The 16,209-nt window shown below is 37.7% G+C and overlaps 3 protein-coding genes across 5 annotated transcripts; 1 reads left to right on the top strand and 2 right to left on the bottom strand.

Moving 5' to 3' along the window:
- Positions 1 to 3: 3 nt before the first annotated feature.
- LOC105796058 (uncharacterized) lies at positions 4 to 1,513 on the bottom strand (the record flags this gene model as incomplete). The annotated part of the gene is made up of 4 exons (XM_012625699.2): positions 1,478 to 1,513; positions 1,125 to 1,229; positions 471 to 604; positions 4 to 382 (listed from the first exon to the last, which is right to left on the bottom strand). Coding segments are annotated over exons 1-4 (654 nt in total), but the record flags the coding sequence as incomplete, so codon positions are not given.
- A 272-nt stretch (positions 1,514 to 1,785) lies between these two features.
- Positions 1,786 to 7,649, bottom strand: LOC105795539 (polygalacturonase QRT3). 3 transcript variants are annotated; one of them, XM_052628805.1, is made up of 6 exons: positions 6,333 to 7,649; positions 6,045 to 6,244; positions 5,462 to 5,572; positions 4,083 to 4,318; positions 3,740 to 3,976; positions 1,786 to 2,946 (listed from the first exon to the last, which is right to left on the bottom strand). In XM_052628805.1, exons 4-6 carry the CDS (start codon positions 4,308 to 4,310, stop codon positions 1,888 to 1,890), a joined length of 1,524 nt encoding a protein of 507 aa, XP_052484765.1. In that variant the 5' UTR covers positions 4,311 to 4,318; positions 5,462 to 5,572; positions 6,045 to 6,244; positions 6,333 to 7,649; the 3' UTR covers positions 1,786 to 1,887. The 3 variants fall into 3 exon arrangements, with proteins under 3 accessions (XP_052484765.1, XP_052484764.1, XP_012480677.2); XM_052628804.1 differs by lacking the exon at positions 5,462 to 5,572 and having other exon boundaries at positions 4,083 to 4,727; positions 6,333 to 7,648; XM_012625223.2 differs by lacking the exon at positions 5,462 to 5,572 and having other exon boundaries at positions 6,333 to 6,481.
- A 3,518-nt stretch (positions 7,650 to 11,167) lies between these two features.
- Positions 11,168 to 16,088, top strand: LOC105795538 (uncharacterized). The gene is made up of 7 exons (XM_052628978.1): positions 11,168 to 12,292; positions 12,396 to 12,514; positions 13,319 to 14,119; positions 14,356 to 14,800; positions 14,906 to 15,050; positions 15,145 to 15,244; positions 15,358 to 16,088. The coding sequence occupies exons 1-7, from the start codon at positions 11,399 to 11,401 to the stop codon at positions 15,464 to 15,466; spliced, it is 2,613 nt and encodes an 870-aa protein (XP_052484938.1). The 5' UTR covers positions 11,168 to 11,398; the 3' UTR covers positions 15,467 to 16,088.
- The last annotated feature ends 121 nt before the right edge of the window (positions 16,089 to 16,209 follow it).

The following is a 16,209-nucleotide window of genomic DNA, read 5'->3' as shown; positions in this document are numbered from 1 at the left end:
AGTAGGGGGATCAATGAAAACTAGTGACTCTACATTACCGACTCCAAGATTGGATGACTCCCCTGGTTTTCTTGTCCCATATTCTTCAATGTGTTCAGATTGTTCATGACAAGCCTCATGAATGATGCTATGCAAATTATCTGCTGAAACAATAACCACTTCATTTGGATATGTTTCTGGAACAGTTTCACATGTATCACTGACTTCGTCATATTCATCCAAGTTATCACAATCATCTTTGTATTCAAATTCATTTCGTTCAGTATAGCAGGGGAGCTCATCCATTGGTGAAACTTTAACTTTCATCTGCTCCGGCAAGCTTGGGCAACTAGCAGAATGATTTGTGTATTTGGTTGAGAAGTAGTTTACCGTGATGTTCAAGCTGATCAAACAACAATATAACACATCGGTTAACCAACTATTGACCTAAACAAAACAGGAGTTATCAGGGATAAAAGGCAAGTATGTACCTCTGCCAGGCAGGGAGGGTGAGCATCGTATATGCAAGTTTTATCTTATTGGTGACACCAGAGAAGGATTTAAAAGTTGCAGCTGCTTGCCTCACGGCCTCTGATTCTCGAGGATGCTGCCAGGCCCACTCAAACTGCAGGCATCAACCCATCAAAAAACATTTATATATTAGTAACAAAACATGAGTCAGAACAGTTATTGGAAGTATTACATATAATAAAATCAATTAGCTCAGAAAATTTTAAATTTTGGAAGCATTTTTTTTTAAATGCAGAAAAGGCATGTTTCTTTTGTACTCATTTTCTCTCTTGGTTCATTGTCCCCCCCACCCCCCCAAAAAAAATATACAAGAAGCCATCCACTCTCATTATTTCTTTTATCACCTCTGTAGCTCAGTCTCTCTCATATCTGTCCGTGGAATTGAAGCTTTTCATCAAATCAGAAAAACCACAAAACCCTGATGAACATCAAATCTAAAAATCTCACACTCAAAGCTTCACCTCAGTTTCTTTTATTCATATTTCTTTAAGAAAAAAATCACCCCATTTTGTAGATCTAAAAACACAAATCATGACTTCAATATGTTTTTTCTTTTGCTAAACATATTATTTAAAATGATAGAGTAGAAAAGATTATTATTATTATTTTTTTACCAAAAGAAACTCTGCTATTCTGTGAGGAGTCTGAATAATCCATTCAGAACCCGCCACTGAATTGTTATTACGAGAGACAGAAATAAGGGATGAACTGTCATCGCGCTAAATCACTCATTCAATGAATCAAACCTCTGAATCACTATAGCACAAAGAATTGAGACGGAATCGAATGCTGGTTACGTTGAACTACACCAGCTGCAGGTGTTTTAGTATAGTTAACTTCTTATAGTTGTCATTACATGTGAATTACTCTTTCGAATTAATGTATTTCTGTTAAAAATGTCTGCAATGGATTTTTCTTGGTGTAAATTCCATGTCTTTGGGTATTGTAAATGAATACAACAACGGACCTTTTTCTTATTGACAAAAGGAACATTATGTCTCATCTATCAATGGTGTAATTTTAATGTTTGTAATTGTATATGTGGTTTCCATTAATACTTTTTGATATTGTCCGAGACAAGTAAATCTTCAATCATACTACAATAAAAGAGTAGAAATGGTTAGGTCATGGAGTAAATGGGTGAGGGAAAGCGTTTATTCATTCAATTCCTTCTTGTCAATTTTGTATCTTCTGGAAATCTATCCTTTTAGCCGATATATGTTTGATTTGAGTTGAATTTCAGAGAAAAAGACAATACTAGTCTTTCACCCCATATTCACAATTGTCTAAGGATCTTAACTCTCCATCAGATGATGATGCTGATAATGATGATGATGATGATGATGATAATAATAATAATAAGTCAGGTCATGGTGCTTAAGCTTGATCCACCGTGACGAAAACATTTGCCGGCACAGCGAGATCAGACTCAATCACAACTTGATTTTCAGACACATTTCTTAGGGCATGGCTAGGAAATGAGCTGCCCCTGCTTGAGCTTAGTGAATACTGAACATGCTTAATCAGGTTAGGAAATAAAAGAACAGGATTAAAATCAACCGTCCAGGAGCTGCTATTCCCTTCAACAGACCCTCTCGCAACTGTTGCTTTAATGTTCATCCCCTTGGCACTATTCCTATCAACTACAACCTGATCAATTTGTGTGAAAGGACCCTCTAACTGGACTATATCAACCCCCTTATTAGATCCACTGAACATGTTATCCACTATAGTCACTCCATTTGCTACCCCATTTATTGATTTCAAGAGGATAAATGCATCACCGAGGAAAAAACTGCTAGAGATATGAAGTTGCACTGGGTCTTCAGCCACAATCCCAGTGTAATCTAGGTATGAATTTACTATCCGGGTTTGTGTAAGACCAGGCAGCTTCAAGTAAATCCCCGTGCCACCAAAACCTGTTGCCTTGTTGTAACAATGCACCCCAGAAAAGGTGTTGGCTTGACCTGAGGCCATTATTCCTATGGCAGCTGAAAAAATCACCACATCCGTCACTGCATTATCATTTCCCATTAGGTTAATGGCAGTGCCGGTATAGTTCCTTTCGCCTGCATCACCACCGGCCGTGATATGTTGCCCAAGGAAAGAATTCCTGATATAGGTCTCGTGCCCGCCTTGGACTAAAATTCCATTAGTGGAGAAATGGGCAATGTAGCAATTGTCAATGCTAGTCCTTAGTGAGTTTATAACTGAAATGCCACCACCCCTGTAATTAGAATCCAACATCAGGTCTCTGAGGGTTATGTACTCGTAGTTATAGGATGATGATGATGAGGTAAGCTGTAAATTCAATTTCAAGGAGCTCCCTTCTCTTATTTCTTCTTCAGTACTGCTAGCCCATGAATTTGGAGACAAATCAATAAGATACCCATCAACCGGAAAATCATCTGAGGCTCGTAGTGTCCCTCCGTGGATCTGCTCCATATATAATTTAAACAAAGAAATACCCAACTCAGCAAATTAAAACAAAGTTTTATTTGGTGATATAGTTTATATTCTTTATCAATTAACCTGACGTTGTTAGATACCAAAAAAGAAAAAATATATATAACTCGACATTGTTAATTAATGCAACCTCAACATATGTAAATTTATATATGTTATATTACATCAATTACAGAATCTAGACCCAGACCCTCTCTTCTCCAACGATTGCTCACTGGAATTCAATATGGTGAGCAGGTCTACCATGTTGCAAAATGTACATACTATATTATATTATATACAGTCTGTGTCAGTTTAACCAATTGGAATTAGGTGCACATCACCTCATTTTCATATGATAAAAATGATTGTCATTTCAGTCTTCAACAAATGTTATCATCAATTCCAAACATGAACATATCCTACTAGCTATTATTATTACCATTTTTTCTATCCTAGAAAGGACCAATTGCTTTGCTTTGAGAGTTAAGTGCCGAAACATTAACATATAGAAATCTATCTGCAATTTTCTCGGGGACGACATAAGTCATCCAACCAGGTGGGCTTCATTCACCAAAAACACCAACTGCTTATATGTGTGTATGTGTGGTGTGGTACTGCTAGCATAGAAACGGTAATTAAGTACGTAGATGATGAGCTAATATAAATACAAGTATATATATATATATATTGTTCTACTTTATAAAGAAAGATTATGACATGACATCAATTAGCTAGTATAAAAGATAATTTCAATTGATTAAAAATGTTTGGTTGCGCATACCATAAGATTTCCTGCACCGGCAGCAACTAACTGCAGTGGTTTACTGATAAGGTAGTTCCCACCTTCAAGATTAATTTGTGGCCCTCCAAGATTAGTGATCCCCTCCATCAAGAACCCTTCACTAGGAACCTGAAATGCATCCGCGATTGCCTTGTTTAGTGCTTCTGTGCTGTCTGATTTCCCCGTTGGGTCTGCTCCATAATTTGTTACATGATACACACGTGGACCTATGGCTTCCTATATATCCAAATCCATTCTCAATTACATTGCATTAATTTAATTAATTAACATCATTCCGCCATTGAGGAAATGTTAGAAACTAGATGCACAAGAAATGATTTACCTGCAGTGGCGAAGAAGAGGGCGAGATAGGTGAACCTGAGACGGATTGTCGACCAATAAGAGAAGCCTTAAACGCTTGCAATTGGCGCATTTGGTCGTGGTAAGGAGCAGCAGAAAACTTTCCCACTCGTGAATTATCGCCATAAACATGGATTAGGAACAAACCCAATATCATGGAGAGTGTTGCTACAGCAATATTCCTTCCTCCCATGTTTCTTCTCTCCATCATCTTTCGATCTGTTTTCTCTCCGTTTTGAGAGAGAGACATACGGTTTAAATGACGAAGGGAAGGAGCAAGAGGAGGAACATGGAAAGAGAAGGGGCTAACTAAGATTTGCTAGGAAATCTATAGAATGTTTTATAATATTAGATCACACACATGACACCTATAGTTTCTGTTTAAATGTGTGGGGGATTTTTAGACATGACTTGCGAGGATAGCTTGCTTAGGTAAAGCCTGTTTGAAATATAATTTCTTGTCTGACAATGGATAAAAAAAAATTCTTGTTTGACAAAACACTAATCACTTATCAGCTTCTTATCAACTTTTTACCAACTTCTTATATTCATGAATTGATATCTTGCGTTGATGGACCCAGACCTTCGCATGAGAACGAGGAGGAGATATTTTTTTTTCTTGAATTTTCTGCTGATTCACATATCAAATGAGTAGAATATTTATATACACACAAATTAAATAATTGATTATTAAACGCGTATAAATTAATTGTGGAGTGAAATTAAAGAATATTAAAAATGCAATTAAGAGTGAATATGTATATGTTACAATAAGGAATCAATAAATTGAAATATTACTAGGCATGTGATGTAAGTAACATACAGATCATGATAAATTTAATTAAGAGATGAATTAAATGGGAGGAACAAATGTAATGGTAGAAGACTAGCTAGAGGACTAAAAAAGAAAGAGATAAGTGGTATATGAATTCAATGTGTTTGTCTATTTTTACGCCTGCCCTGCCAAGTAGAAGGATGGATCCAGTTCCCCTACTAGCTAGATTGCCAATGCATCAAAGATAGCTAGGTCCAATATTCTTTTTCATCTTGGATCTTATCTTTTACTCACTATTACAAAGCAAAAGCAATCGTCATAAGTCAGACAAAGGGTTAGGAACTATAATTAAAGTCATTTTGATGAAAACTTTGTGATTTCTTATACCATTTATTACTTAAATTACAATTGCAATTATAATTATAGTCTTAAATTACAATTGCAATTATAATTATAGTTTATTTTTTAAAAATTTTTGTCAAACATCCATTTAACACGACTCCATTTTAATTTATATGCACAATAACATCATAAACATATAGTTTATCATTTATATATCAAATTGTACCGTTAAAAAGATTTTTCACCTCGTGCCTTCAGCGAAGCTAACTTCTTTGCAGATTCTTGGGCGAAAATGGCATTGAGAGAGTATCCATGTTTGAAGCGTGTTTCTTATTGTTTCATCTAATATTTCAAAACTGTAATGAACTTTTGTAAGACTAGTTTCTACATTTTAATTCAATAAATTTATTTTCTAAGAAAAAAAAAGAGAAGAAGAGAAAAACATGGATGATTGTTTTTATGTTTTTATTTAATTAATAATCTATGGTAGAAAGAAAGAAAGAAAACTGAAGGATTGAAGGAATATGCGGTGGGTTGAGTAATGGGTAAGGTAGCTTCCAATTGCTACAACATGGAATTGGATGTTCTTCTTCATCTTGAAGTAACCCAAAACTCAACCAAACAAAGAAACCTTTCTTTGCTTCTGTTAGAATATATCAAAGGAGCTGCAAGTCAATTAGTCAGTTCAGTTTGTTCAAATTGTTAGTAGGTTGTTAGTATTCAGTTAACAGCAGTTAAGGTCCTATAGCTTAGTATAAATATGTGTATAAGCAAATAATCAAATTAATGTAAACATACACTAAAATTCAAGTGAAAAGATTCATTTACCAGTGTTAGTCTCAAATTTGATTTTCATATTGTTACATTCACTTTCATGGTTCATTCGCCTAAGATCCTGGTTGCGTTTCCTGCTGCGTTCTCATGGCTCAATCCGCGAATTTTGTCTCTGCCACTAATGACCATCCTCCATCTGTGCGTGATCCGGCACCTTCGGTTCACTCTGAATCTGGTAACACTGCAGTGTTTTCCTAAACAGGATACAGTTAAGCTCGATGAAGGCAATTTTATACAGTGGCAGCAACACATTAAACTCATTCTAGAAGGTTATGATCTCACCGGTTTTGTTGATGGATCTCTTCCGTCTCCACGTCGTTTTGTGTCGACTCAAGAGGGCCAGATGGTGTTGAATCCTAAAGCTTCGGTGTTTCATCAACAGGATAAGCTCCTTGCGTCATGGTTGCTATCCACGATCAGTGGCTCCTTACTCTCGTGTTTCACTGATGTGCGAACCTCTAATGATGTATGGACCACCGCCAATCGTCTGTTTGCCGCCGTGACTGCTGCCAAGTTGTCTCGTATCAAACACGATTTACATTCCATCAAGAAAGGTACCTTAAGGATTAAAGAATACATTGCTAAAATTCAAAATACATGTGCTCTGCTTGAGGCCTCAGATCATCAGATTTCGGATTCCGAAAGGGTGGAGATTGTTCTTGCGGGGTTGTCGTCCGAGTATGACGCGGTTGTCACTCTTGCGTCTTTCTCCTCTGAGCCGCTTCCACAACGCAGGTTAATGGACGTTCTCCTTGAGTTCGAAAGTAGGCCGTTTGAAAGGGAACATGGCCAGCATCCTTCGATTGGACCAAGGGTGGGCTAGTCCACTAAGCCCAGGGCCCACTGAACCCCAAGTCACGAATACCATTATCAAACAGAAAAAATTGAAAGTTACTACATCCAAATTGAAAGAATTTGGGAACCCAAGCTTGGAAATGATGCCATTCACCCTAACACCACCGAACTGAGTCTCAAACAAACATATAACACCTGGACAAAATTTTCTTCCATACTCAGTCACAGGTAAAAAATCAAAGCCCTTATCCTTAGCATATGGACCTATCGGACCTATTTAAGAACCATCATCAAATACATTCCCCCTTTCCAAGCTACCGACCCAATATTGACATTAATGGGCCTTAATGAATTTGGGCCAGATTTGGGTCCACTACCAAGTAAAATTCCTTTGCCTTTAAGCCTACTCGACCCATTCTCCCCAAATTAGTTTCCTTTTGTCCAAATTCTTCAAATTTTCCATTAAAATTCTTCCCTAAATGACGTCCTTTGACTCTACTAAGCTGATTCCCCCATCCATGGCCCTGATTACAGGATCATTAACGCCCGAGTCCGCTGCAAAAACTAAAAATTGTGAACCCCCCAATCCATTGTCGGAGCCGTCGTCCCTCACTGTTTCTACATTACGTACCCTTTCTCTTTTTCATCGTTCCACAAGCATCCATGGCCCATAGTTTTCCTCTTCCACACGCCGCTGAATACCCATGTTTTCAACCATCGATTCTTCCCCATTAACACCACTATTCGATGCCTTATTCTTGCTCCCTGAGCACAGATCAGAATTATGCCCATAAAGCCCACAATTGTTTCGTTCGTTGTATATGACCATTGATCTTGACTTTCAACACCAATGGTTTCTTTAAATCCACACATACTGCCAATCGAGTAAAACGTCCCCGCCTTCCACTGTCCATGTGAGTATAAGTTTGACCACCGGTCCTATTACATGAAATAATATAAAAATATTCAAAATATTGTCCTATTTAAAAGAATTTCTATTTTATTAAAAATATAAAATTATAATTACAATTACTTTATTCAAAACAATCTTTTATTTTATTACATGAAATAATATAGAAATATTAAAATATTGTCTTATTTAAAAGAATTTCTATTTTATTAAAAATATAAAAGTAAATTACAGTTACTTTATTCAAAACAATCTTTTATTTTATTACATGAAATAATATAAAATATTCAAAATATTGTCTTATTTAAAAGAATTTCTATTTTATTAAAAATATAAAATTAAATTACAATTACTTTATTCAAAACAATCTTTTATTTTATTACATGAAATAATATAAAAATATTCAAAATATTGTCTTATTTAAAAGAATTTCTATTTTATTAAAAATATAAAAGTAAATTACAATTACTTTATTCAAAACAACCTTCTATTTTATTACATGAAATAATATAAAAATATTCAAAATGTTTATACAAATATATTAAAATAAAAATCAATCTCCGTGCCAGTCGGATTCAGTGTCACATGGAAGTCGTCGATGGTTACGCACTAGATTCCTCCTTTTTCCAGCTTTCGGTGCTGGTTGTGTTGCTCCAGCGAGAATTCTGGTTTCTCCGGTAGGGAATCTGGTTGTCGGTGTTGGGAGGATGACCCACCTTGATAGAATAGTGACTGCGGAGGTTTTTGCATCACCAACAGCGAAGGTGTTTGAAACCCATAAGGTGATGGGGATTGGTAAAAAGAAGAGCTCTCCGACGGCCCCTCGTGCAATCCCTCGTGCGACAGTGGCTTATAGATCGGCGGTCCACTCGAAGTAATCAAAAATGGAGATGAACCGAGCCATGTATTCCAACCTGCCATAGGACTAGAAAAAGGAAACATATAAGGGCTAGGATACATAAAAGGGCTAGGATACGCACTTGGCATCATCTAAAAAGGTTGTGTTGTGGGTGCTATTGTTGGGCCTGGTGATTGTATGGGTACTGTTGATGGGCCGAGTGATTGTGTGGGCGTTGTTGATGGGCCGAGTAATTGTGTGGGCGCTATTGATGGGCCTGTGTTGTCATCGTCCTTTCTTCTTGGATTTAAAGGCCCATGTCGTTCCCTTTGGACACGCAATTACCGCCGCCTCTCCTCTTCCGACAATAAATATGGCTTGCAATGGATCCTAAACCATGACATGTATTCCGGCACGCACGCTAACTCTGGAACAATGATCGGTTCCCGAGTAGGTATATAATCATACTGATCTTCCCACATTTCGATATAGTGTGACCAGAATCTCGGCCAATCCGTATGCAATTGTCATAAGTCGATTTTGTGATGATCATCCAACACCTTAGGTGCTATGAGAATCGGTTGTCGAAATCCAAATTGTCGTAATACTCTGTCTGACTGATGCATCTCCACGATTGCAAAGTTGACCAATGGGACTTTCACATGCCAAGCGTTCGGATTTTGGAAGTATTTATCCGGAATTACTGCCCGAATTTTTGGATTCTCGTATAATGTCCATTGAAACTATATGAACATGATGGAAATATTAGTTATATACACAATACTAAATACTAATCAACTATCTCATTATGTATATCTAATTTATTTAATACTTACTTGTGCTTCCGACCGTTGGTCTCATAGAAGCCGTATATCTTCAAGAGAGTTAGGTAATCCAACATAATTTGCTGAATGGTTCCACCTAATTAAATAAATTTTTAGCATACGATTATATTTTAAATCTACGTAATAATTGTAAAATCTAATATAAAATTTACCTCATTATGAGTGGGAATGTATATGGGTGGTCCACTCGAGGAAGTAAAAATGGAAAGCGAAACCGTGCCCATGATTGCAGTAGTGATAGGCAACCTCCGATTTTTGCTTTATTCGGTCGTGTCACCCCGCACATCTCCCAGTACAATGTTGCCAACACAGCAGACCCCCAACTAAATTCACCAACTGCTCTAAAATCAACGAGTTTCAGCAGTCATCTCAGATGTACAAGGTTCTGTGTCAAGTCCGGCATCAGATAACCTCCAATTATCTCAAGAATATATGCCCGAGCATATCGTATTCTTTCTAGTTCGGTAGAATCATCATCCGGCTCCGGGAATGTGTTTCGTAACCAGCCCATCTCGATCCGAACTCTGTTAATAGTATTCGGAATAACACCCAAAAGCTCGTAGCATACCGCTCCCCAATCACCAGATTGAACGGACCCGGTGACTGCGTACCCGTCTACCGGCAATCCCAATTGGAAATTCACGTCTTCCAAAGTGATAGTACACTCTCCACATGGAAGATGAAATGTGTGCGTCTCGGGTCTCCACCTCTCTATCAACGCACTAATGAGTTTCGGGTCCAACTTGCACCCTCGACCCATCGTCGCCACGTGCCAAAAACTCGTTTCCCGCAGGTAATTCTCTATCAACGGTGATGGAGGGCCATGCATATTACGGATATAGCATTGCAATATCTTATCTACATACTTTTATAAGAAATAATAAAATAAAAATTATTTAAAATTGCATAAATGAAAAAAAAATTTAAATAATATTTAAAAATTAAATTTAACACTTATCATTTTCATTTGTTCAACGGATATGTGTTTATCATCGAGACGAATTAATTCTCCGGCCATTACTAACACGATCAAATTTTTATGATTTAAAAAAATAAATTCAAAAAAATAAAATTAGAGTTTTTTTTTAAAAAAATTAAAGAGAGCTTTAAGAGGAATTTGAGAGAAATTTAAGAGAAATATGAGAGAATATTAAAAGATTGAAGATAAAAAGGATTTAAGTGTGAAAAAAAATGAAAGGGGTTTTATAGTTTTTTTTTTACCGTTGGGGGTACCAACGGCTATTTTTTTTACCGTTGGTATTGTAGCAGACACGGGGAAAACGCTTCCTCAATGAAGCGCTTTGTCCATGTGGACACAAAGCGCGCCCTCAAGGACGCGTTTTCTGTCCACATGGACAAAACTCTTCCTTGAGGAAGCGTTTTCCTGCTTTGCCACCTGACAACGTGTTGACGTGGACGCATTTTGGGGAAATAGGCCCATTCCGGTAAATAATTTAGAACGTGGCCTATTTCGGTAATTTAAATAAAAAGAGACTGTAATTTGCCCCCAAATTGCTTGCAAAATAAACAGATCATTTTATTGAACACCATTCCGTTGTTTTCGTCAACAATTTGCTTGTGGTTCTGTTGTCTCCGTTTCTTCTGTCCACCCCTAAACCGAGAGGATCCCTCGGTCATCTCCAAAGTATTTTTTTTTGTGTTTATCTTTTCTCTTTGCTCATTTGCGAGGTTGGTCTATTCCGAATCTCCCACCCATTTACTCGGGGCATAAATGGGATTCTATTCCCTTGCAATGGCCGGGTCCATGTAAATTCAACTTTTCATGAAATCAACCCATAATCAGATAACATGGTATCTTCTCAGGTAGAGATCGCTTCTTCGTCGCCTTTTGGTTGTGTCCTAAGGAACCACACCCGGAAGGAAAGATGCAGAGAGATCAATGTGAGAGCTGTGTTAGACTTGGACACCAATTTCAAAGGTTTGGTTAGGGATCATATCAATGGCTGCATCTCTCTCTTCCGCCGCTAATTCTCAAAATAAGATGACACATGTTGCTACGTCGACCAATGAACGATCCAATATTGGTAACCATCGTAATTTGCACACGACTAACACTAAAAACGGGGAGCCCTCACCAATCAGCCCAAAGCATTCTCCTCTTGTTCTTGATCGATGGGTGACTAGGCAGGCTCAAGATGTAACCACCGACAAACATGTAGTAAATGAAGGTGCGGGCCAATTACTAGTTCCTACAAATTCAAACACTGCCTCGCCCATGGCATCAAACTTGTCCACTCCATTAGAGAATGCCATGGTCAAACACAATCTTGGTGCTTCGTCCCTTGTTCAAATATGGGAGGCTAGGCTACACCGCTCATACCAAGGCCAAAGTATGGGTTCAGACGCTAGCAGGACAAATCCTGGTTCAAGCTCTAATGAGAATAATATTAATGCCTCGTCCGTGGAAGAAGCTTCAACATTAGACGAAAACATAGAAAACAGAAGAAACAATGACCTTGACGATTCTTTAATAGATTGCGACACAAGTGCGCCACCGTTCTGTTCTTCATGCGATGCTGGGGAAAGAGAAAGAGTGAGGGTAGCGGATATCATCAAGAGGTTGAAAAATGGTAGAGAAGATGCGGATGATGATGAGCGTATTAATACTAATGTTACCGACTCACAATCTAGAGAGAACAAGCATAGCTCCACATCAGATCAAGGAAAGGCAGGGCGGAGGTATTTCTTACGGATTGCGAGTTCACCCCGACTAAGAGGGCGACAAGCATTCTATGATTTGCTTATGCAGATAGAACGAGACAAGAATAGAGAGTTGGATTCGCTACTGGAACGCCGGTCAGTCTCAAAATTCTCACAGCGGGGCCGCCTTCAGGTGTGCTTTGCTTTTCAGAGCCAAATAAAGCTAAAGCTTATGGGTTATGGCACTATTGAATCATTCCAACTCCTTTTTGCTTTCATTTCCATTATTGTTACAGTCAATGCTACGGCTTAGATGTCTACAACGCAGTCTGACAATTCAAGATAAATGTCGTCCACAAGGACCCGGAGTGCACGGGACCCGGTTCTCACACGGGTCTACAATGATGCAAGCCAGGTATCACTATTTGAAATGAATTATACCATATGATTATCCATTCAAGCAAGCACTCTTTTAGCTAAATAAGTAAGTCCTGCTGCTGCTGCTGCTGCACCCCAAAAACACAGGACCGACATGTAGCCTAACTAACAAGGCATGTGATATACAACACCCAAATACCATTGATACGACTCATAAACGTGGTACATATTAGTCACAAGTCTGAGTGAATCATTCACCATCACGTAATAAAAGTTGTTCCAAAACCATCTTCAGTCTTCGCAATTGCCTCCAAAAAGTTTTATAAACCTAACATCCTTAATATTTACCACAAATTCATCAATGCCATTACAGATTACGCATAGCTTCCAAGCTCTCATTTGCCTTAATTTATTTAGAATACAAGTTAGTCCTTTTATAACAATTTACTCTAGAAAGATCATACCGGATGGAATAATACAAGCACTACTTGTCATTCTCGAGTGGTTAAGGAGGAGTCGAGGACATTTGTGAGTAAAAAGGTGCTAGGACAGAAAGGAAAGAGTCGAAAGAAAAATAGGAAAGACCATTCCCATTCTCTTTTTCTTTCTATTTTTCTTTCCTACCAACATGCTATGAATTATTTAAAATGTTTCTCTTTCCGCTGCATCATATAGCTTTAGCTTAACTGCTTCAAGCTAACTGATGCGATCAATTCTTCACAAATCTCATAGAACTACGTTTCACTTAAAAAAGAAAAAAAAAAACTTTCAGCCTCCATTTTCTGATTTATTCAATTAGATTTCCTTTCTGTTTGCCTTCCATCAACTTATTGACTCGCAGCTTAACTAAATCCAGGGAGAAGTTTAGCACTGGTGCTGCGCAGAATGATTCAGCTACTTCAAGATGCCTTCATAGGGATCAGGTCTCGACCCAGTTAGACAAAAGCTCCACTTCCAAACTACAAAGTGAAGAAACTCATTGCCAAAAGGCGTCAATATCTGGGCACCAGAGTATATGTCCAGTTAATCGCTTCACAGAGTACAGAAACGAAAATCTTAATGAACAGGCAAAGCCAGCTTCATATGCCATACACCAAAAAGAAACAAGCTTGGAAGTGAGATGCCTTGAAACACTAAAATCTGCAGATACAACAACACCATTGGCGAGTCAATCTGAGAATCAAATGGCAAAAAAACAAGGGTCCAACTGCCAACAAAATCTATTCCTCGACTCGCAAGAAACTGCAGAAAACGTGAATCCCTACTCTCAAAATGAAACTGCGGAAGAACGAGATAATCACCAGCAGCATCTCTCTCTTGGCTTAGAAGAAACTACAGAAACATCCTTGAATGAGATAGGTGAAGAACAGGAACTGGAACAGGATATCGATGACAAGCAGCAGCTCCACCTTGACTCTCAGGAAAATGCAGGGAAGGCAACATTCTACAGTGACAATGATGGTAGTGAGGTAACCGAAGAGCTAGAAGATCATTACCCACAATATTTTGATCAAACAAATTATGACTGGTTTAGTGATATATCTCGACCCAGAAGTTATTGGGAAGACTTACGAAAAGCATGGTACCAGGAAGTGCTTAACACCACCTCCAAAAATGAGGAGATACGTCAGCTCCTAGAAAGGTACATCACTTTTTACTATTTTTATACGTTTTGTTTTGAATTTGATATACACTCAAATATAGTATGTATATTATTTACTAGTACATATTTACATAAAGGTTGGAATATTTCACATACACACTCATATAACCTTAAAATATGAGATGAGGTTATATAAGTTGATGTTTGATCTCTCTTATGATCTTGCAAGACGTAAAAGGCCAGCGTCATAATTTCCTAATTACCTACCAATGCAGGGGAAGAGTTTCAACTTGTCTTGCAAGTGATTTCCGAGAGAGAATGGACCGATTAATGAACTCTCGGGTACAAATTATGCAAGAGGATGGAGGTGCAAGTCAAGAAGAGGCGGACGATGAGGATAGAATGGTCCAAGTGAAGTCCTACCTACAGAGACATTTGCATCCAGCTGGTGATCTAGGAGTAGAAGAAGAAGAAGAAGAAATGAGCATAATCAGCCATCAATCGCATGAAGCCCATACCTACTTCAATCAATCCTCATCATCTATCCAAATGCCTTCACCATCGGACCTAACGAGGTCATGGAGTTCTCAAGATGGTAAAGAAACTGGTAATTATTCTGATCGGGGTCCATCTACGTTTTCACCACCATCTGGAGTATCTGAAGCTCAATATTATCAGGATACTCGACGGTCCTCTTGTTCGATAGCCCCTACTTCCTTGGTGAGTATTCATTCATTCTATTAATTAAAAATTTTCCGAGTCAGGTTCAGGGTATTCATTCATTGGTTTTAATTTGCTGTGGATGCATGTGTTTACATATTAAAGGAAATCGAACTGATTTGTGATTTAAGAGGACACATCGAGCAACTCCAGCGTGAGATGGGGGAGCTAAGAAAATCAATTTTGAGCTGCATGGACCTGCAGATGAAATTTCAACAGTATTCCTTCAATCGGGAACTACTTCATTCAGGTAAGACTGCTTGATGTATTTACTTTATTATAGTATATTTATCTTCTAGCTTCTCTGTTTATATCCCATTAATTGTTTGGCCTTGTACGTACAGGTGGAAGGGAAGAGAACAAATCAACGGAAAGAGTAGCATCACCATGGAAACGCTGCTGTTGTATATGCTTAGAAATGCAGGTCGACTCACTTTTGTACAGGTAATAATAGTATTAATTTCATGATGAAAAGCAAGCAGCATAATCTGGCAATGGATAAACTGCATGGTTAAGGTGTATTAATTAATTAATTGATTGATTAATCTGATGATCAGTTGCGGGCACATGTGCACCTGCCTGAAATGTGCGCATGAATTGCAATGGAGTAGTGGGAAATGTCCAAAATGTACAGCTCCCATCCTGGATGTTGTGCCAATCAAGTGAACATCTCTATTATAATCATTCTCTTCGCATTCGCATTGCATCGAGTTCTTGCTCTAGAGGACCGTACCCGAACCAGTACGCCTGCGGCCAGCCCAGCCCACCCACTCTTTGGATAATCGCCAATTAATGTACGTATTAATTGTGAGAGTATTTATTAATATAAGAAGTACTAATTTATAGTTTACATTTTAAATTGTTATCAAATATGTGTTTTTTGGGGATTATTATCAATAGAGTTAATTACATCAAACATCCTCAAATTATAATTTTTATTTTAAATTGATCGCTAAATTTCAAAAAATTCTAATTAAATTCTAAAACTATCAATGTTATTAAAGTTCTTTCATTATTAAAATTGTTAAAAGACATGTAGCTTAAATCAGAAAAAAAATTAAAAAGAAGTGTTGCCACATAAAACTAAAAATAAAATAAAACCAAGAGAAAGTTAACGACAAAAAACCTCAAAGGCATTGATTCCCACATTCATTTTTACAATATTTATTTTTCTTTAAATATTTCATTTTAAATTATGAAATTAAAATGTTATAAAACCCATCGTGTATAGTTCTTACCCTTTTAACAAAGCGTAAAAACATGCGAGAGCCTTCGAACTAAATTATGCAGTCGAACCTGCACTATAACCCTACCTGCATTAGTTTCAGTCTGGGCAAAAGTTCTAGTATTCTTTTCCTACCATACAAGATAGGTTAGATGATAGCATTCCAGGCAATTTAGTAAACTAA

This window comes from Gossypium raimondii, chromosome 3 (genome assembly GCF_025698545.1).
Source record: "Gossypium raimondii isolate GPD5lz chromosome 3, ASM2569854v1, whole genome shotgun sequence".
Classification (NCBI taxonomy): domain Eukaryota; kingdom Viridiplantae; phylum Streptophyta; class Magnoliopsida; order Malvales; family Malvaceae; genus Gossypium; species Gossypium raimondii.
This window is presented reverse-complemented; position numbering and strand designations above follow the sequence as displayed.

Coding starts and splice junctions, on each gene's coding strand:
- LOC105795539 (XM_012625223.2), bottom strand. CDS start 6,099: ATGAACCATGAAAGTGAATGTAACAATATGAAAATCAAATTTGAGACT. Junction 4,319..6,044: donor CAAATTTGAGACTAACACTG/GTAAATGAATCT, acceptor GAGAGAAAACAG/ATCGAAAGATGATGGAGAGA. Junction 2,947..3,739: donor CCGGTGCAGGAAATCTTATG/GTATGCGCAACC, acceptor TATATGGAGCAG/ATCCACGGAGGGACACTACG.
- LOC105795538 (XM_052628978.1), top strand. CDS start 11,399: ATGGCTGCATCTCTCTCTTCCGCCGCTAATTCTCAAAATAAGATGACA. Junction 14,801..14,905: donor CGATAGCCCCTACTTCCTTG/GTGAGTATTCAT, acceptor TACATATTAAAG/GAAATCGAACTGATTTGTGA. Junction 15,245..15,357: donor GTCGACTCACTTTTGTACAG/GTAATAATAGTA, acceptor TCTGATGATCAG/TTGCGGGCACATGTGCACCT.